Source organism: Aythya ferina (assembly GCF_964211825.1).
Source record: "Aythya ferina genome assembly, chromosome: 7".
NCBI lineage: Eukaryota > Metazoa > Chordata > Aves > Anseriformes > Anatidae > Aythya > Aythya ferina.
In genome coordinates this window covers 19,865,314-19,889,203 of record NC_140302.1, presented here as the reverse complement: position 1 = coordinate 19,889,203, position 23,890 = coordinate 19,865,314, and the positions used below count along the sequence as shown (strand labels likewise).

General features: G+C 47.3%; 1 protein-coding gene and 1 long non-coding RNA gene across 3 annotated transcripts; both read left to right on the top strand.

Annotated features, from left to right (window-relative positions):
* The first annotated feature begins 1,616 nt into the window (after window positions 1-1,616).
* On the top strand, window positions 1,617-19,240 carry CXCL12 (C-X-C motif chemokine ligand 12). Of its 2 annotated transcripts, XM_084525882.1 has the most exons (5): window positions 1,617-1,776; window positions 5,915-6,032; window positions 9,415-9,501; window positions 13,168-13,265; window positions 15,345-19,240. In XM_084525882.1, exons 1-5 carry the CDS (start codon window positions 1,716-1,718, stop codon window positions 15,374-15,376), a joined length of 396 nt encoding a protein of 131 aa, XP_084382008.1. In that variant the 5' UTR covers window positions 1,617-1,715; the 3' UTR covers window positions 15,377-19,240. The 2 variants fall into 2 exon arrangements, with proteins under 2 accessions (XP_084382008.1, XP_084382009.1); XM_084525883.1 differs by lacking the exon at window positions 13,168-13,265.
* A 1,222-nt stretch (window positions 19,241-20,462) lies between these two features.
* Window positions 20,463-22,069, top strand: LOC311439980. The gene is made up of 2 exons (XR_014695128.1): window positions 20,463-20,577; window positions 21,301-22,069. It is a non-coding gene; the product is annotated as an uncharacterized lncRNA (long non-coding RNA).
* The last annotated feature ends 1,821 nt before the right edge of the window (window positions 22,070-23,890 follow it).

Below are 23,890 nucleotides of genomic sequence, written 5' to 3'. Positions count from 1 at the left end.
CTGTATCTGCATGCTGCAGCTCTGAAGGGCACCAGGCACCTCCTAGGGTCCCAGCAGTTTTCTGCTTCGGCTGCAGCACATGTGTGTGTTTGGGGGAGCAGGGGGAAGGGGGAACACTACTCAGATGTAACTCTGAGCTCACTCTGTGTCCATCCAGCCCCTTCGATGAGATCCTGGGGCTGTGTGTTTTCGCCGTGCCGGTAACAGCTGCAGCAGACACTCGTTTATGGCATGGTGGACGTCCCCGTGTGCCAGGCGGAGCGCTGGCGGGACAGCAGTGCTCCTAGCAGTGTTTGCGCTGGGATTAAGCCTGCACTTCTCCCATCCCTGCAGAATGTCACAACTGTCAGAGCACCCGCAGCGAGCACCAGTGGCAATTATTGGCCCCTTCAGTGCTTCGGGTTCCTACGCTACTGTGCTATCTCGCCTAGGGAGAGGGGGAGAGCAAGGATCAGCCTGAGCAAATTCAGGGCTCCTTGGCAAACAGAGCCAAGGAAATACAAATAGCTAGGTTTAGGGGAGCTGGGTGTGAGAATTGCCTTTCAGCTTGTGTCCCGGTGGAGGAAACCAGCCCGGTGTCAGTGCAGGCATTTCCCTCGAGCCAATGCCTCCAGCCTGCTGTGCTGTGGCAGAGAGAGCTTTACCCGGGGTAAAATCTGGCTGTGCTGCTGGCTTTGGTGCCTTCGTGGACCTGTCCTTTGAACACCTCCAGGCCAGGATTAGCTTTACCCGGTGGTCCCCTCCCCATCCCAACCTTTCTGAGGGCGCCTGTTTTAAATGCAGCTGAGGGGTCCCAGCTCAACCAAAGCCTCGATGTTTATTTGAAGTATTGAATGCCAACAAACAGGGCCCCATGGTCTCGGACTGCAGGCAGCGAGGACATGCTTAGGTCAATTACACTTGACAATGCTGCGATAGCTCAGGGGAAGCGCACCCTTGGGACCTCGGGGCTCTCGATGCTCTGGGGGTTTTCAGCCGAGGTGCCAGGGAGCCCAGCAGCATCTGCAACACAAAGGGGGCGAAATGGGGCAGCAGATGGAGAACTGGGACCGGCTAATACGGTGAAAAGGTGGTATTTAGAGCTAAGCATGCAGAAGCAAAACTGAAAGCTTCCTTCTCTTTGCCCCCCCCCCAAAAAAAAAAAAAAAAAAAAATCCCCGAGAAAAACTTCTTCGAGGATACTTCATATGAGGCGCTGGATGTGATGTCCGGGGCGCCGGTGTAAGCCTAGATTCTCGCCCACGGGAGCGAAGGGGGATTTTTCTCCTCCGGCTGCGGAGGCCGAGCCGTGGCAGGATGCGTCCCCGGGGGGAGCCTGGCGGCTCGGGGCCGGGACCTGCGGGATCGGGACGCCCGGAGCCGGCCGAGGCTGGGGTTTTGGAGCAGCAGTTTTCTGCCCCGGCCCGGGCTGGCTGCAGTGCCCGAGATCCCAGCCCCATCGGCCGGGATGGGGTGGGGGGGAGCGGGGAAGGCTCTTTGCTTCCCGGGGAGGGGGGAGACCGCGGTGCTGGCGGAGCGAGAAAGCCCTCGCTCTTTTTTTGGTCCCTTTCCAAGCATTTTTTAACAGAGGAAGGATGTAATAACATGCCACGGGCAATAAATCATAGGCTGGCTACTCCCCCTGCTCCCCTCCCCCGGCCCCTCTATAGAGGCAGGGGAGGAGGGGACTCGCTCAGAGCGCGGCCGCCGCCGGGACGAGCAGTATAGCGCCCAGCATGGAGCTCCGCGCCCTCGCCCTGCTCGCCTTCGCCCTGGCCCTCGTCTCCCTCTCGGAGGGTAAGTGGGATGCCGCCGGGACCCCCCTGCCCGCCGGAAAGCCCCAGGCAGAGCAGGAGGGCGAGGGTATGCGGGGGGTGCTGGAGCTGAGAGCCTCCGACAGCGCTCGCTCCGCAGGGAGGCGTTTGGGCTGCAAAATGTGCGCCTTGATTTCCACTAAAGAGAGCGAAAAAAAAAAAAGTTGCAAGAAATGAGAACCAGGCGGCCGGTCCCGTGCCTCGTCTGTTCCCGTTCCCTCGATCGGGGCAGGGCTGAGCAGCAGCGGGCGCTCGGAGGGCATCCCCTGCTCGCTCCCGCAGCCCCGCGGGGAGGTTTTGGGGGGCTCTGAGAACGAGGAGCAAAAAGGGGACCCCGAACTGCACCGGGACTATACGGGCAGCACACCGGCGAGCGCCACAGGGCACTGCCACCGCGGCCGCCAGTCCCCGCAGGGTCCCCGGACCGGGCGGGGGCTTCTGAGCAGCGGGACCCCTGCCCGCAGCCTCTGAGGGTCTCTCGGCCTCGGAAACTCCGGTCCTCCCTTGGTACAGGTGTGCCACGTTTGTCCCCTCTTCGGCACCGAGCGTCCTCAGCAGCCGCCGGTCCCGTCGCGTTGGCCCGTTCCGGGGACCGAAACTTGGGTGTTCTTCCCCCCCCGGGGCGGGGAAGGGTCCCCTCCCAGTGACCCTTTGTTTAGCCGGAGCGAGATAATTGCTCCCGATGATCCCAATAGCTCGGTGCCGAAGGCGGGGGCAGGCCGTGTGGCCGGGGCGCTCCGCTGCGGTGTCTTCATGGCAGGGCGAGCGCTGGGGTCCCGGCTGCTCGGGCGAGGAACGGCTTAGAGCTGTCGGAGAAAAACTGGTGTAAGGGGACTGACACCACAGGCTTGTGGTGCTAACAGCTTTTTGCCTGTTTCTTTGCACATCAAGTAGTGCTCTCAACCCTGATCCAGATGCAGGGCTGTCTTGTCCTGGAGGGCAGGTGAGCTCCAAGTTCTCGGCCGTCCTGGTAAAGCTGGTTTTGCCTATCCCCATCTTATCCCCCAGGGAACTGGAGCAGTTATGGACTTAAAAAGTTGTCAGTCCTCTCCTGATACCACCAAATGTAGTCTCGGATGAACAGGAGTAAAATGATGCTTGCATAATTTCAAATGGTTTGTCTTCTCGTGCCCAGCCTGCTTTCCTGGTCAGAGCTTCCCTCGCTGTGACCGGCCAGCCTTGATAAGCGTCCACCCTGCGGGGCAGATTTCAGTGAGCACATCGGGTTAGAGAGAATTTGTCAGCAGGGGTGGGTGTTCAGAGCCAGCAAAACTCAGCTCTGGGTCAGAAAACAGTCAAACTATTAAAAACATAAGTCCTGCTAGTCAAGAGCCAAAAAAGTTGCTTTCTTTTTCTTTTTATCTAAGGACGTGTGGCTGCAGGAGTGACAGTGAGGTGTCTGAATAGCGTCTAGCTCTTCTGTCACCCATTTCAACCAAATGTGCTAGACAGATCAAGTTCCCAAAAGCTTTATGCACAATCAGTTTCATGAAAGCTAAGCGGGTGTTTTCATGTAACAGTACAATTAACAGACCATACGAGAGAGTAGCCTCACCTTGTGCTCAGTGTTCATTAGACATCGGGGAACCCATGGAGCATCCACTCCTGCAGTACAAGCCCATAGAGTTACTGGCTTAGTCAGCTTTACTACATGTGGAACAATTTGTTTCAAATTTTGAAATGTGATAAAGAAATATGCGCTTGTCAGCCACGGGGCAGGACCAGCAGTGTCCCGTCTGCTTCTTGCTGTAGGGGTTCCCATGTCGGGGAGCAGTGTGTGTGCTGGGTTTCCCTGGCAGGAGGTTTGCTGTGAGCTCGGTGAGCCACAGCCACACTCCGACAGCCGGGCAGGGGCAGGGGATGTCGGTTCCCTGGGAATGGTGCTGAGAACTGCCCCGGTACTTGTGCTGCCATCCCTGCTGATCCATGCCTCTTGCTGGTCAGCGAGCAAGGAACACAGAAATGCCAAAGGGATTCTTGTGCTGGCATGGGAACTGTCACTGCGCCTTGCATTGGGTGACAGAGCACCCAGTGCTGGGCACCCCCTCTGCCTCGCGGTGCTGGATGCCTTTTCCTGGGCAGGAAACAGCTTCGGGATTTAGAGACATGTTGGTCATGGTTAAGCTTTCTCTCCTGATTTCAAGTGAGTGGGATGGGATCGAAAGTCGCTCTCCTGGTCTCAGAGAAGATGGGATTGCATTCGCAAGTCACAGATCTGAATGCTGTTTAGGGTAAAGCTTAAACTCACTTTGTCAGTACGAGCCTGCAGAGGTGCTTCCTCTTCAGTTGTGCTGAGAGTTGCTATATGACTGCATGCAGTTTCAGCCTCCCTTTCCTATATAAGTGCACTTACGCATAGCTCTCAGGCACAGATAAGCAGTGAGAAATCCTAGTGCGCTTTTCCCTCCCTTCCTCACTAGCACTAGTCCGTATAGCACATGTTTGGGGGCTCACCCTGCAGCCCTCCTGCTCCCTTCACATGACAGATGGGAGCTCCTTCTCCCATTTATTCACTCATAAATTATATCGTTATTTGGACTGATGTATTGCCATGAAACTGATGGAAAATGTCCTCCAATTTTGTTAACTTCTAGTCCTGATTCAGGTGTGAATCTGGAAGAACCCCACTGATGAATTTCTCTGTGTTTGCCTGTCTGTCAATGGGATCAAACCCTGGCTCTTCTCTCATTAGAAGTGCTCAGGAGAAAAAAAGGATTTTCCTTCCTGAGGACAGGGTAATGTCACCAGGTTGTCTGTGGTTATGTGTGCTAGGGACAGGTGTTAGTAAATATGCAATATGTGCAGATCAGCTGCACTTTGAAAAGCTGTGTCATTTCTCACCTTCCTAGAAGAGAGCTTAGGGATTCCAGGCCTTTTCCTGCTCTTTAGCTCTTCATCTAACTTTAAGGGAGCAGGGCTTGGATGCTGCTAGTGCTCCCGTGTGGCTACATACACAGGATGGCAGATTGCTGTGTGGGATCTAAAGCCCTGTCAGATACAGATCTGACCATCAACACCATGAGCCAGGCCTCGTGGCTTAGGACCTTCTCTATGAATTCACTTCTTCCCAGAGGCTGAAAATGTTAGGCAGCTCCTTCTAGACTCCCAGGCAAAGGTGCTGTGTTTGTGTTGTATTGCGCATGGGGCTTCGAAGCTTCCACACAGAGCAAGGACTTCATTTACGTGTACTTGGTTGCCAGTGATTAAGTCCTTCCATGGAGAAATCATCTAGCAGGGCTGCATCATCAGATGCTGTGTTGAAAGCCAGGCAGCTTTCCTCAGTTCTGCATGCATATATATTGCTGACTTTTAGCCCAGGGGATAAACTTAATTCTGAACCTCGTGATGCTGCTGATGAGACTCTCCTCCAGCCCGGTGGTCCCTGATGAGTGCCCGGGGAACTCAGCGCCAGATAGCTGTCTCCTCGAGTTGCTGTTACTTTGCCATGGGCTGGAGGAAGTTCAAAAGACCCCAAATCTCTCCTGCAAAACCACTGTGATCTCACGTCTCCTGCTCGCATCTCCTTGTGCGAGCATCTCCGAAAGTAAGGGTTGGCTGCGGTGGGGAAAGGTCAGCCACCGGGCCCTGGGAAAGGCTGAAGGACTCCGGGCTTTTCTGTAGCAAGTCCCTCCTGAAAGCCTGCACCTGAGCTGAGCTGGTTTGATCTGATCTCTTTGGAATTCATTGCTTTCTTCTGGCTACCTTCTAATTTGGCCTCGGGTCAAAATCATTTGGCAAGAACAACACTGAGGACAAGTGCCCCCTCTTTTGGCCTTTATCTTGTCTAATTACCAGGAGCATCCCCGCACAATGGAGGGGCTCCTTATTCTAATCTCTTCTTCTTTTCTTATCTCCATTTTCTCTCCCTCTTCTTTTGTCTTCCAAAATCCCACGCACCAGGATTAAAAGGCTGGGTAGTGGGGTGAAAGAATTGAGCTGTGAGCTGTGGACAAATGCTCTTCCAAAGCTACAGCTTTTCTACTTTTTTTTTTTTTTTTTTTCTTTTCCACCTGCATATTTGGGAGGCAAGAGAGGACTTTGTCGTGCCTGGTCTGTGTGTCTGTGCTGCTGCCCCGGAGCAGGAGGCAGTAACATGTCTTTTCTCTCCCTGTGTCCCACAGAGAAACCCGTCAGCCTGACTTACCGATGTCCCTGTCGATTCTACGAGAGCAACGTGGCCAGAGCCAACATTAAGCACCTCAAAATCCTCTCCACCCCCAACTGCTCACTTCAGATTGTGTAAGTCTCTCACTCTTTCCAGCTGGGTGCAAATCTAGGGGGTCAAAAGGGAGAATCACAGAGCTGGTTCCTGCTCTGCTTGCTGGTCAGCTCTTCCCCTTGCTGCAGTTAGGTCAGTGTCTCATGCCATGATTCCCAGCTCACCTCTTTACCCTGTACACTGCTTAACCCCCCAACCTGTCCCCAGAACCCAGCTCTGGATGTGTCTAGTGGTGTTCCATCTCTGAGCTCCCTGTGATCTCATGTTTCTCCCACAGGTATGTGAGTAGGAACATCAGGCAGGAAGTCCCTTGCCTTGTACATACAGCTTCACACCTTAACTGAAAAATTTTTACAGTGATCTGAGTCTGGTCACACTTAGCAGGCAGTGTCTGGCTCCAGTACGTCACAGATCACAGCAGGAGAGAAAAGGTGCATTCCCAATGGAAAATCACCTCTCCATTTTTGCTAAAAAGAAACACTGGTTTTCAGAAAAATGGGGTTGTTGATTTTTATTTTCTGTGTGTGATTTTAAGGGGGTAATTTGAGTTCATTTTTTCATGGGTGACTCCCTCCTTCAGAGGGACAAAAATCAGCATTCATCTTTTAATTGCAAGGGAGCATTACTACCATCAACTTCTACTGACCTTGGAAGGGGGGTCTCAGTGACTGCACTGGGTTTCTGTGCAGTGCTCCCAGCACTGGCTCTGTGTGGATTCACGTTGATCTGTTCCAGTTGTAACTTAAATGCTGTAAAAATCCATTCTTTGTCATCCAAAACATTTCTGCATTAAGAAAACTGATGTGGTATTTTTCAGGAATATACAGATGTATTTAAGGGCATGCATCAATTCATGAACAATTTGTTATTCATATGATTTATTTTTTTTTAAACCACTCTTGTGTAGATCATCTACATTTTCATGTGTGGTTCTGCCTTAGGACTTGGTGGAGGACAGTGAGAAAAAATGTAAAACCCAGCTGAGAAATAATTTCCATTCAGAAAAATGGCAAAACCAGCTGTGACTAAGTCTGATCTATACCTATAAACAATTTTGGAGGCAAGCATCCAAAAGGCAAATAGTGTATGGATTTGTGTTCTGGGACTGTCAGTCGGTGTCATAAGGGTCCCAATGCTAAGGCTTTGTAGAAGATCTGGAATTTTCTGGAGTAGATTCAAGAAAACAGCAGGCACTTAATATTGGATACAGTATATAGTTCTTCTCTTAATTAATGCGGGATCATAGTCATTAGAGAATGGTTAAGAGCATGAAATACAGAAACACAGTGTGTGTTCTTGCCCCATTCCTGATCCAAGTGTGTCTGTTTGGAACAGGATCCAGTAGCACACAGAACACATGAACCTACAGGTCACCATCTTTCTGTTACTTACAGATGTGAGGTACTTAAACCAAAAACTTCCCTCCAAATGCTCCTGAAAGTCTGAGTTTTGCTAAAAGAGGAGTTGAAATGGAATCAAAACTAATTTATCATTTTGATGCTTGAAATGGTTTCTCAGCTCAACCGCACTCTGAATTCATTAGATACATGCTACACAGTGAAAGTCTGAGTGACTTAAAAGCTGTTTGCAAGAGTAGAGAATGTTACTGAATTCATACAGATTTTTACGGAAAGAGCTCAGACTTTTTCAATCAAGTACATTTCCCTTTATATTTGAGGGAAATTGTACCTGAACAAAAAGCGTAAGAGCAGGCCTTTGTCTCCAGTTCCACTGGGAGTCATCTCCCCAGATCCAGAACTCTCCTTTGTGGATGTCTGCTTCTACGAAGCCCATCCCAATTTCCCTGCTTTTTCAACACATGGAAATAGGCATTTTTAGCATGCACTTAATTGCATCCTAAAGAATACACCAAAGCCCATTCAGACGAGCACTCCTTACACATGCCACAGCCATGCAAGCAGCAGGGGCTGCCAGACTCTGAAATAAATGTCTAAAAAATCAGTGTCTTAATCCTTGATGAGGGGAGTTCCATCTCCTGTGGCGGGAGGGTGGTTATGTGTGCTTTTGGTTCTGTACTCCATACGGCCAGCTTAGTACTTGCCCAGCACTGCTAACATCAGCAAATCCATTCTCACTGTTGGTATCACTTCACTGGAAATTCTCCAGCTTGGCACTACTGTAAGGGAAATATGAATTAGGCCCATTCATCACTTTATTGGCACGGGGCTTGCAGGACTGGATCTTCAATGTGTTTATGTTACAACTGTGTTGTTGCATAACTTCAGACCAAGGAGCCTTTTTGACCTCTTCTTACTCCACATTTTTATATTCTGCAGACTTCGCTTTATGAAGTCGGGAACATTTTGGCCTCGATTCAACAAAATGCTTAAGCAAGAACTGAACTTACTCCTATGGGCATTTCCATGAAATTGCTGTTCTTGGCACTTTTACATGGCAAGGCTGTTTAAGGGGAGGCTTCTGAGCAGCTGGGGCAGAGGCAGGGCCTTCTGAGGAAAGCGAGGGGTCACTGCACTCTTCAGAGGCCCTGGAGGGTCAGACCTCCTCGTATGGGTGGCAAGCTGTTCATACTGCTCCTGTATGAAAAATGCAGGTAGCCCAAATCCCAGGTCATCACAGGGAATTTTCTTCTGACAGGTGTCCCCTTTTCTGCGACTTCTTAGCAGATTCAAATTAGCTAAAGTATGGCTGGGAAGGAGCAGCTCAGACATGCAGGAGAAGCCCCTCAAGAAATTTCTGCTTTTTTTTTTTTTTTTTTTTTTTTTTTTTTTCCAGTGCTGACTGAATATATAAGGGAAAATTTGTCTCTGGTACTATGGTGGAACACGGTTATCTTCTTGCATGTAGCCTGATAGCCTTGTATAGAGCCTTGTAGCCTTTGAGTAGCCTTAGAGTAAAACAAAAAGTGAAGGAGTGACCAGACCCTTTCAGGACACTCAGGAGAAATGGTTTGGTGTCCATCTTCAAAACATGCAAACATTTACTTTGTGGTTGAATCTGAAAGATGTTCTTAATTAACTCCTTGCAGAAATGACCTGTATTTACCACACTAATCTTTTCAAATGAAATTTAGTTGTTCCCAGCACTGAACATGTAGCAGCCTAGATAGGAATTAGAAAACTTAGATTCAAGTTCTGCATGTCATCTCCTCAGCATGCACCCCAGCACAGGAATCAGCACTGGGGATGACAAACCCTACCAGTGCTCTGAACTGTATTTAGAGTAGGTTCCTTGAGGGTGGCAGGGGTCTCCCAGCCTCTTCAGGAGTCATCTGAGAGCAGCACTGACACCCAGGGAAGTTGGACACAGCTCTACTGTGTGTAATAGGGTTGCAAACCTGTGTGCAGAATAAGGTGTGTGTGGGGGGGTGTGGGCTGAGGGGTGCCACACACGAGACTCACCCTGACTTTTCTCCTTTGGCAGTGCAAGGCTCAAGAGCAACAGCAAGCAAGTGTGCATTGATCCCAAGCTAAAGTGGATCCAGGAATATCTGGAGAAAGCTTTAAACAAGTAAGGCAAGAGACAAATGGACTTAACAGCTAACACATCCTGAGTTATTCAAGGGTAGAACATTAAGGGCTGGCTTTAAGCATGCGGACAAAGTACTCGTGGAATCAGATATTGTTTTGAAGATGGGTTTGGAGTTGACCTAGTCTGTATTAAAACAACAGCTTCTAGTATATCCTAAATGTTAAACTAAGAGTTTTGCCGGGATTTGAGGCAAAATCCATCCTAAAGATTCTGTGCTGAGGTCCCCAACTCATCCTTTTTTAAAAAGAGCCGTTCTCCCAAGGAAAATGCTTCCTTTACACCTCCTCTTCCCCAAGCAAAACTACAATTACTTCAAAATCTGTATTGTTCCAATTTCTTTGGAGCCCCTTCTCCATGTTACACTGGGGGTCTGCTTGCACAGGCGGATGAAGCTGAGTGAAGCTTGGCAATAAAAATTGTTTCTCTGCTGGCCATTGTGGAGTGCTAATAATCTCGGCCAAGGCAAGATGTGCTGCCATGAGTAAGGCTCTCCCACAAAGCCAGCCATGCTTGGCGAATTCATACTCTTTTCCTCCAACTTTATTCCCCTTGCGAGTGGCTGGTCATGGCTATCCTGAGGAGGACCCAGCCTATCTCAGTCAAATTTTATGGTGAGCAAGAGCAGCACATAGAGCATTTCTGTGCTGAGTTGCAGGGGAGTGCTTCAGCTTTGCTGGAGTAGAAGATGAGAAGAAGCAATGGGCCCCAGGGCCCCAGGCTGCAGTTGGTCCTGCAGTGGCAGTTTGGCCAGCAAGCCCACCTGTGCACTCAGAGTCCCTCCCACCATTGCCACCACATTGCCACCCCTCAGTAACCTGCTGTAACCGTGCTGAACCTTGTCCCTGCTGCCTCTGTAGGGTAAAGGCAGGGTTGGAATCAAGTCATTTGCAAACACAGTGAGTTCTTGGAGAAAGGTGGGGAAGGGTATGGCCCCAGGGCAGGTGTGAGGCCGTACAGGTAGCTGAACGCCCTCCACTGTCTGCTATGCACACACATCCTCTAAGAGAGGAGTAAAGGAAGAAAAAGTCTTTCTTACCCTGTGGTTTTACAATAACCAAGGGGAAAAATGGTACCAAAGGCAGAGACATTCTTCTATCTGGCCCTTTTGGGATCAAGAGTGAGGAGGAGGAGGGAGGAAAGCCAGCTACCAACTGACTGTGATTCCAGCCCTGCCAGCTCTCCCCATCTCATCTGATGCTCAGTGCCTTCTTTGCTGCCAGCATTTGGCCCTCTCATCCTTCGGGCAAATTCTCTGCAGAGGTAATCCATGTTAATACTGGCAGGATGGCTTTGGATATGGGCACAGCTGAATCTAAGAGCAGGATGTGGCCCATGCTGACTCTTCCAGGGGCTTGGGCTACTTTTTTCCCCATTCTTGGAAAATCCTCAAGTCCCTGCCTAAGTTTCTGTTTGCTGTCAGCCCCAATGAAGCCTTTGGTGCTGTTCATAAGACTTGAAACTTAGGAGGCAGTTAAGAAATTTGCAGGGTTGGCTAAATGTGATTATAAGCTCACATCCTGCCTGCCAGCCATGGGGAACAACACAGCTGGAGCACCTTCTGCTCTCACTTCCACTGGTGAAGATCTGGGGCCAGCTCTACTGAAACCAGTGAGCCTACACCTGATCTCCAACCAGTTTCTGGTTTTTGGTTAACCTAACTTTCATCCAGAAGCAACTCTGCTATTTCTGTGGATTTCATCCTGATTTACATTGATTAACAGAAAAGAATTTGGTCCCAATTCTATTAAATAAGATCACAGCATACATCTCCATCACCTAATCCCAGTAATCATGGCATTATTTTCATTTTCCAACTATTAATGCTAGCATCAGTGGCATTTTCATGCTCCATAGACAGTCAGGGCTCTGTCTGTAGCATTTTCACGAGGCATGTTTTTGATATATTTTAGTGCACAGCTTTGACTTCTTCAACAAAATGTATTTGGAATATATTTATAGCGCATCAAGCAATTCATATATTTGAATTGGAGCCATATGAATGTTGGTAGTTTAAAACACCGATATCCTTCTAAACTACTAACAGCTTGTAAAATAAATCTATATAGATCTATAAATGTTAATGTAGCTATCAGTTTCAATCAGCCATATATTATATTTTTTCACTTGTACTGAAATTGTATGAAATGTGACATTACCCTATATGCACTAGCAATAAAATGGCTAATTGTTTCATGTTATGAAAACCCAATTGTACATGGGAATTTATTTTTCTGGAATAAAATCAATACGTTTTGTAGAAAGGGCTCTTGTAATTGCTTAAGTAAAATCCAAACTGTCAAGACATCTTAATCAATACCAGTGCTTCCACTTGAGAGTATATTCTGTGTTATAATTTGCAGCTAAAGGCAATCAAAAGGTCATAGAGCATAGTAGTCTAATACAGGTGATTATGAAAGTAGATATGGTTTTTAATAGGGAATTATTTTGCTCATTAATCCTGCTTAGCCTTTATTATTGCTTGATATTCATCACATCTCCATGTAATATATGTACTTATGAGACATCAGTAAAATACATTCAAGCTGTCAGGAGTCCAAACTCCTTAACTGGCTTTAAAAATCATTGTGCAACTGCTGTGGCCAACATCATCCAACACTCATCCATTTTATAGACAAGGGGCAAATCAGTCCTTTCTTGAATCAGCTAGCAAATCCTTTACCACTTCGAGGCAATCCCAGTCCTCATTTACAGTCCCACCTTGACTGTCTTTCCCTTTTCCCTTCATGCAAGGATTTGCAAAATCAGGCCCTTGTGGAGTTCACAGAGCCCAAAATAAGCAGAGATCAGAGAATGATCCTGGCTTGTCCATTGTCACGTTGACATAGTCCCAGCTCAAAACTTCCCCTCAGCCCAAGATGTTGGAGTCCATTAAGCTCAGTTGTTACTTCTGGCACAGACAAGAGAGTTGATGGATCTGGAGAAAATAACAAAGCCAAATAGGAAAAGCTTTTCCTCCAAGCCCTTTGGGAGAAAGGAAAGGAAACTCCTGACTTCCAGGGGCTGGTTATGAGGAAAGCTAAGCCCTGTTGCTGCCTTCCTCCGTAGCACTTGTAAACCCAAGTGTGGCAGCTCTTCCTCGTTTCTAATCTCATTACTAAATAAGGGCTGGAGTGCAAGACACCAAAACAACAGCCTCCTGGTACTTCCACCAAGCATGTGCTGGGTGGCTGCCCTGCACAGTGGGGTACAGTGTAGGCTAATGTTTCCACAGCCTCATTTTAAGGCGCTGACTGCCCATAAATCCCATAGAAAAACAACCGGCTCTTGTGGATATTGGTGGAAATGGTGGGTGGGAAGCCAGAAATCCAGCCCCCTCCAATCTCGTTGTACCTCATTGGGTGCCATGTTGATAGAGAGGCTCCTGGCTAACAAGTTCTGGCAGGCATCTGGGGAGGTGTCAGTGTTTTGGGGAAAAACTTCTGGCCCCAGGACTTGCAAATGGCCTGTCACCAGGGCACGTCCATTTGCCTTGTGTTCCTCTGAGGCAGAGAGCATGTGGAGGGGGATGTTATCTTCATTTTCACCCTGCCAGCAAGATGTGAAGGGGACATAGAATAAATGTGAATAAGGCCTTTGTATATGGATAATTTACGGCAGTCTCTTTGTATTTTTCTTTTAATTTAGACCACGTCATCGCACTCATAAAAAAAAGCAACAGAAGAAACGGGGCCCACTCTGCCCTTCCCGTGCAACACCACTAAAGTCTCCAGGGAGAAAGAATGGTAGGAGGCATTAGTTTCTGAGCTGGGATACCCCAGGTTCACATCCCTGCTCTTCCACAGACCATCCTATATGATACTGGGCGAATACATTAGCCTGTCCAGGCCTCCATTTTCCCCCATGTTTGTTGAAGATAACAACTCTACCTTCCCTGCAAAGGGGTATTATATAGATAAAGCTCTTAGAGCAGGGGAAAAGTTCAGCCACAGTGGCAGTGGGGGTGAATGGGACAGAATTTTTGAACCCTGGTGTAAAGCTGTAGTGTGGCTGTGTTGATGTCAGTTTTGTCACACCAAGGGGGAGTTTGGCTAAGTTATTTCATTTCAAAGTGGCCATGCTTTAATGGCACTGCATATTTCAGTTTTCTGAACACGAGGAATGCAACAAAATATTTGGCTGTTTCTCACTAGGTTGCAATCATACGTAGAGTAGGACATTGATTCCTGTCCAATCTGTATGCCTGATTTCCTCCACAGGGAGACCAGGGCAAGGAGGGGACTGGGCAAAAACATTTGGGATAATGCATTTTACCCATATTGAACTTCCCAGAGGGATCTGTGCAATATCCCCATGGTTTCTAATGTCAGCAGTCTCTGGGCAAGAGCTGCCTCATTCTTGCAGTCTCCTTTGTAGAGATGCTGCCTAAAGCCTGGCCATCCCATTTTACTGATGAACTGATACCCAAAGAGGCCAAAAGAGCCCTGAAGCAAAGCCAAAGTCAAAAGTATAGTAAAGGTTGGGATGCCCTCTGTCTTTTAAGCTGTTCTTATTCCTCCACTACTAAAGTGACAGAGTTAAACTATAAATAACAGCTGTGAATTTGGCACTGGTGTTTTTCAATGACAAATGCAGCATTGGGCAGTGACAGCATGAAACATTGCATCAGTGGTGAGTTAACACCAATCTCAGAGATTGGTGTTACCTACACCAACCCTCTGGGTGTCCCAAGTTGTTTTGTCCCATCAGGATAGTGTGTCCTGCCTTCCTGCACCAAAAGAGTTAGGGCTACCAGTGTGGGATACTGGAAAGAATATTTTCAAAAGGAAAATCTTTCTTATGGTTTAGTCACCCTCTTTATGCCTAGATGAATTTTCTGAGGCTACCTTCACCAAGAGTAGCCACAACCATTGCTGACTGTGTTCACACAGTCTTACTTGCCCAGCAGGCATTGAAAGGGATCTTTGTGTAGCTCCTGTAGGCGAGGCAAGACATCAAGACATCAGGGTTTTTGAATACCTGGTGTTTACCCTCTGACACTCGTAGCTCAGCTTTAGTAACCTTGTCTGGATGGTAAAAGATCAATCATTTGGAGCAGGAATAGGGGTCACTTCAGACAAAAGCTGGAGGCCACCAGCACAGCCTGGCTCCTTGTTCTGAGTGAACCCAGTCCACATCCACACCCACACAATGCTTGCACTGTGCTGTGATCCCTAACACACCACTCTTCCTGGGTACCATGCTCACACCGGTCTGAGGCCTCCGCTCTCCATCCTCCCCATCACGGGAGCTGAACAAGAGCAGAGTGTGGGCTGTTCTCTGTGTTCCTCCACCCACACAGACACCTGGCACCCTTGCAGACCCCTGTGGAGCACAAGAGATGCAGTCCAGGTTCTCCAGCAGAGCTGTGGGGTGGGGAAGGAGAGGAGGCACTCCCAGTGCCACTCGCTCCGTTACAGGGACCTCTCACAGATGATTAATCCGTCCTTTTCCTGCCTTTTTTTTTTTTTTTTTTTTTTTTCTAAGTGTCTTTGCCCACCGATAATTCTCTGCTCTGGCTTTCAAGTCCAGAATAAGCTTCCTAGCCAGCCTTCCTCTTATATTAGCTCTGAACACCTTACTAACTGTGACGAGCACAACCTGCCCAAAATAACTCCCGTGGCTGGGTTTGCCCTTCTGGGCCCCAGCAGCTCCTTGTGGAGAACTTTTCCCAAACTGTTTGGTGCATACTGGTTGGAGGGACTGCAAAAGAAATGCCTTTGGGTTAGTCCAGATGCAAATTTGCTGTTTGACTAGGCCTGATATCAAAGCTTTTGCAACTGAAACAGACCTTAATAGTGTTTCACTCTGTTCTTCATCAACAGGAGGTTCAAGATGTAAGAGGCAAGCATTGTAAGCCGTCTACAGGAGTTCTTACTGTAGGACCCAGAGAACAGATAACCAGTATTAGGGAATGAATACATTTCACTGTTATCATGCAGCACAAAAGCAACGCTTCATGCATTTCCAAAGGTGTTTTTATTTTATTATTATTTTTTTTTCACAAATTGGCTTGCTTTCACAGTGCTATTTTTATATAGTAAGATGTATTAGATTTCGAGAAAAATATGTTTTTATACAGTTGGTTGATTACCTAGCACTGAGGGCAAATATGAATTTAAACTAACCCTATGTTATTATATAATATTTTATTTCCTTTGCTATGTAGAGGTCCTGCTTTATTTAACTTTCTTTGGTTCATGCAAGTCTCCTGGAGATTTAAACCTAGAAGGACATGAACTGTACAGTGCAATGTTGTTGTGTAAGTAGTGGAAGAGTTCCTTTCCCCCAGAAGTCATTGAGGCCAAGAACATAGGAAGGCTAAAAAGCATCAGATAGCAATGCAAGTGGGCAGCGTTATTAGGGGTGGTGATTATAGGTATTTTGGCTGGAGGATTGAATTCAAGGCTGCAGGGCTAAGCCATTCTCTGAAGACCATAGACCTCGGTGGCAATTATGAGCAGCCGGGGCAAAGCACATCTGGTACTGCACAGTGCTAGTACTCGGTTTGTAGTAGCTGAGCGTGTTAGGAGCCACAACACTGATCTGATGTCACTTGGCATTTCCTATGTTCCTGTGTTTCCGATGACAAATTTTAGCACAAAAAAAAGGAATGGGTTATTAAAGATCTAACAGCTGGATCATGTTGCAAACTGCTGGAGGAGTCAAAGATGCTGCCATGCACCAGGTGTCTGTTCCCACCTGTCCACAGAAGGTGATTTCAGATCGGCTGGCTTTGTGCTGAAGTAGATGGAGGAGCTTTCGTGTGACCCTTCACCAACAGCCTCAGATACTGAACAGTCAGTCACACCTGCCTGAAGGCAGTAACATTTTTGATTGCTCTGTGTAGATCTCAGAGAGGTTGTCTGCCATGTCTTTGGAGGAAAGAGATAACTGGGGCAAGAGAGAAAATACTGAGTGTCTGCCCAGTTTGGGTGCTTCTTGGGTGTGGAGATGAAGGCTAACAATAACTGTTCACTGGTGGTCATGCTTCTGCTTGCTGGTGAATGGCACAGCCTCTGGGATTTTCTTTGCAAAGTACACCTGGGAACAAATACCACTTCTTGCACCAGTTCCCTCTCTCAGCCAGAAATTTATTTCTCCTGATTCCCACCTGTGTGAGGAAGTACCTTTGCTATATAGTATATGGCAAAAGACACCTAAAGTACCATGATAACCACATTGTGTTGCACACAGAGATCTGGGGGGAAGCACATCTGTGCAGCACAATACTTGTGTTTGTATGTATCTGTGTCTGTATTGTAAACAAAAAATGTTGTAACTTGTATGTTTTTTTGGAGGGTTGCTTCAAACAGGATCTTCCCTCTTACCTACAGCCTGTGTCAGGAACACTGAAAGGGGTGTTTCATTAGACACTCCTTTCTGTGGCAGGCATCTTTAATGCCAAAGAGGCACTTTGGCTACCCGGGGACTACCTTATTTCCATGTGGATTCAGGTAAAAATCTTGTAAGTACTCTCCTCTCTGCAAAAGGGTGCTATTAGAGAGAGTGCTTCAGCTGGGACCACACCACCTCATTTACTTTGAAGTAGAAATCAACTGCTGTGCCTAAAATGTGTGTGTGCGACTTTGACATTTCTTCTATTGTTACCATCACCACACTGGTGCTTTAAATGTTTTTGTCTCCAGTTTGGAAGGTCTGGCACCGCTGCACTTGGTGAGCTGCTGATTTCTATGTGAGTAGGGTCAGCACCTCAGTTGTCAAGATAAAGGCAGGAAGAAGTTCTGTGAGAAAACCAGAGTTTCTTGTATCTTCCCTGGGCTGTGCTGTATATCCTAGGGTCCACTGCTATCCCTGCACATGTATCTGCAACAGCTAGTGGTTTGCCAAGAGAACAGGACTGACTTTGGGGAAAGTGGGCGAATCTTGATGCTGACACAGACATGAAGTGTGTCCTTCTCACCTAGGAAGGTGCATCCTTCACGAGCTCACATCCTTTGCTTCTAAGGGGCACACTGGCTGCCCAGTGACAGGCTGTGGCTCTACAGCCTTGCCAGTGCCCTGCTGCAGTCCCAGTTAACAGGGAATGAGGTCAATGCCAGCAGGGAAGGGCCCCTGGGTACAGGCCAAACTCACATTGCAGCCTGGGCAAACAAACTCCTCTTCTAGGGGCAAACCTGTGGTCATTTCAGGGGCAGACTGTGCTAAAGGCAGGACATTTGCTCTTGAGTGGGGAGGAAGGGACCCCCTGCGATGCTACGGAACATTTACAGCCAGGTGACATTCTTCTGGGTGCCTGTGGGCTGTCTGTCCTCAGGCATTTATTGAGACTCTGTGAGCGGGGCCAATGACAATTCATTGCTCATGTAGCTAAGACCACTCAGGGCATGGGGCTGTTCCTGGGGCCAGCACTGTGTCCCTTGTTCAGCTGGAGCACAGCTCCACAGGGGTGAGTTCAGGCACAGAGCGAACGCAGGGGTGGTACAGACCTGGCCAGGAGTAACTGAAGACTTACATGAGAACCTCATCAAAACCTTTTCTTTCTTTAGTCCAAACTCCAACCCTGAGAGGGAAGCTTTGCTTTTTGCTTGGCATTACTTGCAAGAGAACCATTGTATCAGGAAGAGCAGCTGTGCCCTGCACACAAGGGACATTGATCACACAGCTGCATCACACTTCCTCACTGCCCTGTGCCCTATTATTCCTCCTGTGCACACCGCAGTCCCAGCAGGCTGAGAAGCTGCACTAACAGAGCCCCCCTCAGGGAGAGCACTAGGTTTTCCTTTCTGCCTCTAACTGTTGACCAAAGACCGAATCAGGGAAAGGAAGCATGTGGAGATGGGAGTGATGTAGGGACCACACGTGAAGGGAAGGAGGGAAAAGAGATAACACTGAACTGGTGCTGAAAAAGCAGCTTCCATAAATGTGAAACTGTCATGTCACGTGTGGTATATTTTAAAGTGCAGCTGTCAAATCCTAAGGTTTTTTTTTTTTTTTTTTTTTTGTCCGTTTGTTTGTTTAAAGAAGAATAGTTGGTATTTATTGCTGTGCCATTTTTTTAATTATTTATACTAGCTTTATACTTGTATGTATGAATATTTTATCTGAATTCTGCCTGAGGAAGGATGAAGGATCACTTCTTGATGTGTTTTTAACTAATGTGGTGTTTGAGCAAATGTTCATTGGTCTTTTACAATGAAGGCTATATTCCAAGTAAAATGTACATATTTTGTTGAAAATGCAGTTCCTACAGAAGTTTTTGTTGATATTTTCCCTTTGTCAGAAACAGAGGGTCCTTCTTTTCTCTGGCAATTTGTTTTGAGTGATATGATTTACAGTAATAAGGGGTGTCTGAGAACTTATTATCTAAAAATCTATTTTATTTTTTTAACCAACTTCCCACTGACACAAGTCTTGCCTGCAAACATGAAACTGGTGGCCAGAGAAAAATATTTATCATGAGGAAAGGGCTGCATGAACCTCCCATCTTCCACTCCTTAAGAGCTCAGTGTTGTCAGAATGTGGTGAATACTGTACTTTATATTTTTATTAAGTAAAAAAAAAAACTTCCCAAATAATGTGAAAAGGTTTTTGTATTTGTGTTCCTGTAAGGCAGCTTTTATGAAGGAGTTTTATTATGCTTCTGAAATTACTCCTTTCATAGAATATTTTGAAAATAAACACTTTTATATTGTTGTAATTTCTCCAGTAAATGTGTATGCACTTAACGTTTTCTTAATAAAAAAGGCTATCTAAATGAGACGATTACTTGCTTTTCATGGTTTGTCATCACACATGAACAGCTAAACACTTCCCATCAGAAATCCATTTGGATGTAGCACAAGCATCCACTTTCAAGGATATTTCCAAGCAGCCTTTTGGGCTCTGACCCTTCAGGAAACCTAAGGCCTAAGGCAAAGCGCCCAGCAGATTGCAGGGAGCAGCAGCCTACCAGACTGGCGGTACCAGTGCTATCTTCAGAAGGAAAAGCTTAAACACTTCCTTCCTAGACAGATGCCTATGCTTTTTTTTCCTTTTTTTTAACAACTTTTCTCCCACATTAAGTTGACTACAGTGGGTACAGTGGGAAATGGCTCATCATTTTTGCTCCAGCATCCCAGTCTCCCCAGCGAAAAGAGGTCATCATCAGCCAGCTCCATGCTGGGGAAGGGACGGTTTCTCTGAAGACCCTGAGGAATACCAAAAGAGCAGGTGTTGTGAACAATGCCCTTCTGGGGGCTGCTTTTTCCAGGACACAGCAGGGTCAAGGCAGGCAGGCAGCAGGCTATGGGACAGATAGCATGCTCCCTCTGCAGCTGCCCTGCTTGAACATGCCAGTCCTCAGCTCATCACAACAGCACAGGTAAATCCCATCCCCATGTACAGCACTGGGTAGAGCAAAGGCTGGAGATAATTAAGTATCTTACGACAGTGAAACAGCACTTGAGTCTTACTGACCTTACTCAAAAAATATTGGACAAATTGACACGAGGCAAAAGACATGCAAAAAAGGGAAAAGGAAGCTCAGATGCCTGATGGTCCCCTTGCAAATCCAGCAATGATTTAGTAAGAGATTATGAAAAGCTGAGCAGGTAATTGTGTGTGCAGATGTTCCGTGAAAGATTCCCAGGCCACCAGGAAATGCACTGGGAGTAATTAGCTACAAAATTACACATTAATATTAAGGAAAGGCCGCATGTTCAGTGGAGCATTGTGCTGTGTCATTCATCAATTATTTTCTCTAGAATGTGAAGGTTTTGTTTCTTAATTCCTTGGCAAAACATCATGGCAATGTATCCATGAACTGCACATTCAAGGGGCTGCCTGGAATTAGTGGTGAACCCACCTTTATTAGCACATCTGGCCCTCTTCAGAGGCAGCTTTCCAATATTAACAAGCTGAAGGAAATCAGCTGCACTCATGGCTTCACCCATCTTGACACTGATTAGGAGCAAGATAAATTAGGCCCGAGCAGGCCAGAAGACAGCATGGGAAATGTCCCTCCTGTTTATCCAGGATCATCACCCATGTGAAGGCCTGGTCCTGCAGGCAGAACCATCCTGATAGATCCCTGTGCTCTTTAGGAGCCTGACTAAGGTGAGAGAGCCTGCTTTACAGTCTAGTACAGCAAGGACAAGACACATAGGGAAGGTGCTTGCAGAATATGATTTAAAGTTTCTTGGAAGGAGTGACAGAGTTGCTGTCTTCACATTTTAAACAAGGAGCCTGATTTGAGTAAGAAAACTCCTGTTGCTTGTCTACATGTCTTTCATAAAAGTGCTCATTCCCCATTTCCCCTTTTTGAGCAACAGAAATAAAGAGCGCTTATGTCAAGGGAAAACAGGACTCCCTTTCTTGAAGTTGTGGTTAAATGTACAGAGCAAGAGAAAAAGGTAAAATCTTTTTGATGGGTGATGTGAAAAGAAGTGAGCTGGAGAAGAGACCTTTGCATGGCTGACAGCAAGCTTGAATGGGAAGATAGGGATGTGTCCGTGGTGGTGAGAAGCATAGGGTGAAATCCTCTGTCACTAGAAAAAAGGAGGATATGGGAGACCGGAGACAGGGGACAGAGAAGGGCATGGGGCCCGCCTCAGAAAAGGGAGAAAGATGAGGACTTGTGAAGAGAGGTGTGGAGGACACTGCAAGAGATGGCGGGGATGGAGTCAAGGGAAGAAGTCAAGACTGAGGTAGGCAAAGAGAGAGACAGAGGAGAGTTAGGAGAGAGTAAGGAAGCAGCCTGTGGAGAGGTAGGGTAGCACTGAGAGATTCAACAACCACCAGGCTGAATAGGAGCCTGAAATGCCCCCTGTGTTTCCCCAGCCCTGTCCTGCATCAAGGGGTGCCACAAACGAAGAGCCAGGAAGGAAAACTGCTAAAAGCACAGAAGCAGAACTTCATCCTCTTGGAAAGACGAAGTGCTGAGGATGTCACCTAGGAGCTGCTGTGATGCTACATGATGAGGGTCAGTCCTGCCTTCCAGTGAACATCTTCCTGTTTTATGAAATTACTTGCTTTCGGTTCATCCAGAGCCTCTCAGACAAAACAAATAAGTAGTTTTGAGATTAGCAAAGGCAAAATAAAAAATTAAAAAAAAAAAAAAAAGCAAGATCTTGAAGCTGAAGCTAGAGACATTAAACTGAAAACAGATTTCTAAGCGTGGAACTGATTAGCTTTTGGAACAAGTTCCTCAAGGGGGGCGGGGGAAACCCCGATTTTTTCTCTGTCTCTAGAGCAGTGTTGAATGCCACTCTGGTGTTAGCCACGTACAGCTTGATGGGCTCTCAGGGGACACTGGGTGAAGTTCTCTTGCCTCTGTTATGGATGGGGTCAGACCCGATGAGCTAACAATCCTTCTGGCCTTAGAAACCCATCTACAGAAAGCCCCTGCTCTGAGGGAGCATTCCTCAGCCTGCCTGTGATTAATAACACCAGTACGTCAGCCGTCCCAGCTCTGCTTGGACCGAGGCTGAGGATGGCTCCTGCTGTTACACAGGAGACAGCTCTGGGGTAAAAAGCCTGTGCTTTTTGTCAGGATGGTTGCCCTCCAGCTGAAGGGGCACAGGCATGGCACAGAGATAAGGCCACGGCCCTGTCCCTGATCCACAGGTCCTGCTCACGTAGGTGCTCTCTGGCAGGAGTGCTCACACTGGTGGTCTTGTAGGAGCATCTTCCTCTGTCTCCTTTAGCCCTAGACCCTCATTTGTCCTTCATTCTGTCCTCTAGCTCTTTGAAGATCTCTTCTTGCCTCCCAAGCCTGGCAGCCACAGCTCGTGTGGCAAGTCTTGGTGACTCAGGGTCATCTGTCACTCTGCCACCCAGCAGTACCACCATGTCCTCACCCTTGTCGGTGCTCTCTGGAACAGGGCCAGGGCTCTGTTTCCAGAGGTGGTGGGACATTTCCATTTCTTCTTTGTATCTGCTGTATTGGAGCAGGATCAGAGTCCTTTCAGAGAGGAGCTGCCTGAATATTGCTGCTGAATTGCTTGGCTTATGTTCTTGGGTCCATTCCCACCAGTGAAGTTTGAAGTCTTTCACTGCCTGCCACAGTACCACCCTTTGGCACATCAGCATGCCCTCAGCTCACATTCCTTCCAGCTTCACTCTCCACAGCCGTTCCTCACAGAAGCTGCCTATGAGAAGCAGTGACCTCTTATGATTTCCTTCTGACTGCCAGCACCCAGGCAGCATGACCCTGGCCTGCTGGCCTTGTGAGCTGGCAGAGCCCAGAGGGTGCTTCAGGCTTTTGTCAAGCCCAGATGGGACCACATTGGCCCACCTCCAGTTTGAACTGAGGGCAATGTCTAGCACAGGCTGTCAAAAGGCAGAAAACATAACCTAAGAACAGGGCAGAGGTTTAAAATGCTGCTGTAGCTGACTGAAACCTCAAAAGCTTGTGTGAGTCTTCCACCCAAAGATCCACAATCACTTCCAGCTGCCGAACGTGCTGCATGATTTATTGCAGTGCCTGGAAGAAGATTTTGGCTGTGGTGAAACATGTTTGTACATTGCCTGTAAAAACAGAGAAGCTGAAGAAAGGACGCTCTGGATGTTGTTCAGAGTGTGTAACAAAACTCGAGTTGCCAGATTGCCAACTCCTTCAACACGCAGTGCCACAGCTACACATAAAAGCAACAGAAGTTTAATATTCGGCACACGCTATCTGCCTACTTCTGAGCACCACAGAGGCACATAAAAGACTTCAGATTATATAGTACAATTCCTATGCAAAGGGAGGACTACTTACGTGAGCAAATGCCAAGCCCCATTGTATAGGCGGGCCCATGTTTTCCAAATTAGAGCCTTCCCACAGGGCAGAGCACTAGTAAAATAGTTCTATGTAAACTATTTGGAAGAGAAGGAAGAAAAAGAAAGGATTTTTTTTTTCTTTCAAAATATAAATACTATGAATGCTAATAGGAATCAAATGCTGCATGCCAGAATCTACAGCCACAACAGCAGATGGATGACTGCCATTATGCTCAGTGTCCACACTCAAAATTAAGGTCCTCATAGTAACTTTCAGTCCTTTCCTTAGCCCAGCTGTTCCAGTGTTTCTCTTGATTGCCTGCAAAGCAATCTACCCCTACCTACTGTACCAGTCTGCACTCTCCTCTTCTTGTATTTCATCTCCCAGTCTGATTTTGTCTTTGTCCATTTTTCTTGTAGCTGTGATAAGGCCGCATTGTGCAGGAGTTGCACAAACACAGAATGATAAAGAAAGTCCCTACCTGACAAGTCTCATGGTCAAAGATCTGCTCTTCTGGGCTATTAATCGAGCTTACCTGTTGCAAGGAATGCAAATCTCTAATCTCCTCGTTGGGTGCTGGAGAAGCATTGCACCAGCTGTGGGATGGCATGTCAAGCAAGCAAAGAAATACAGAACATCTCATTTCACATTCTCCTTTTTCAC

Coding starts and splice junctions, on each gene's coding strand:
- CXCL12 (XM_084525882.1), top strand. CDS start 1,716: ATGGAGCTCCGCGCCCTCGCCCTGCTCGCCTTCGCCCTGGCCCTCGTC. Junction 9,502..13,167: donor CTGGAGAAAGCTTTAAACAA/GTAAGGCAAGAG, acceptor CTTTTAATTTAG/ACCACGTCATCGCACTCATA. Junction 13,266..15,344: donor GTCTCCAGGGAGAAAGAATG/GTAGGAGGCATT, acceptor CTTCATCAACAG/GAGGTTCAAGATGTAAGAGG.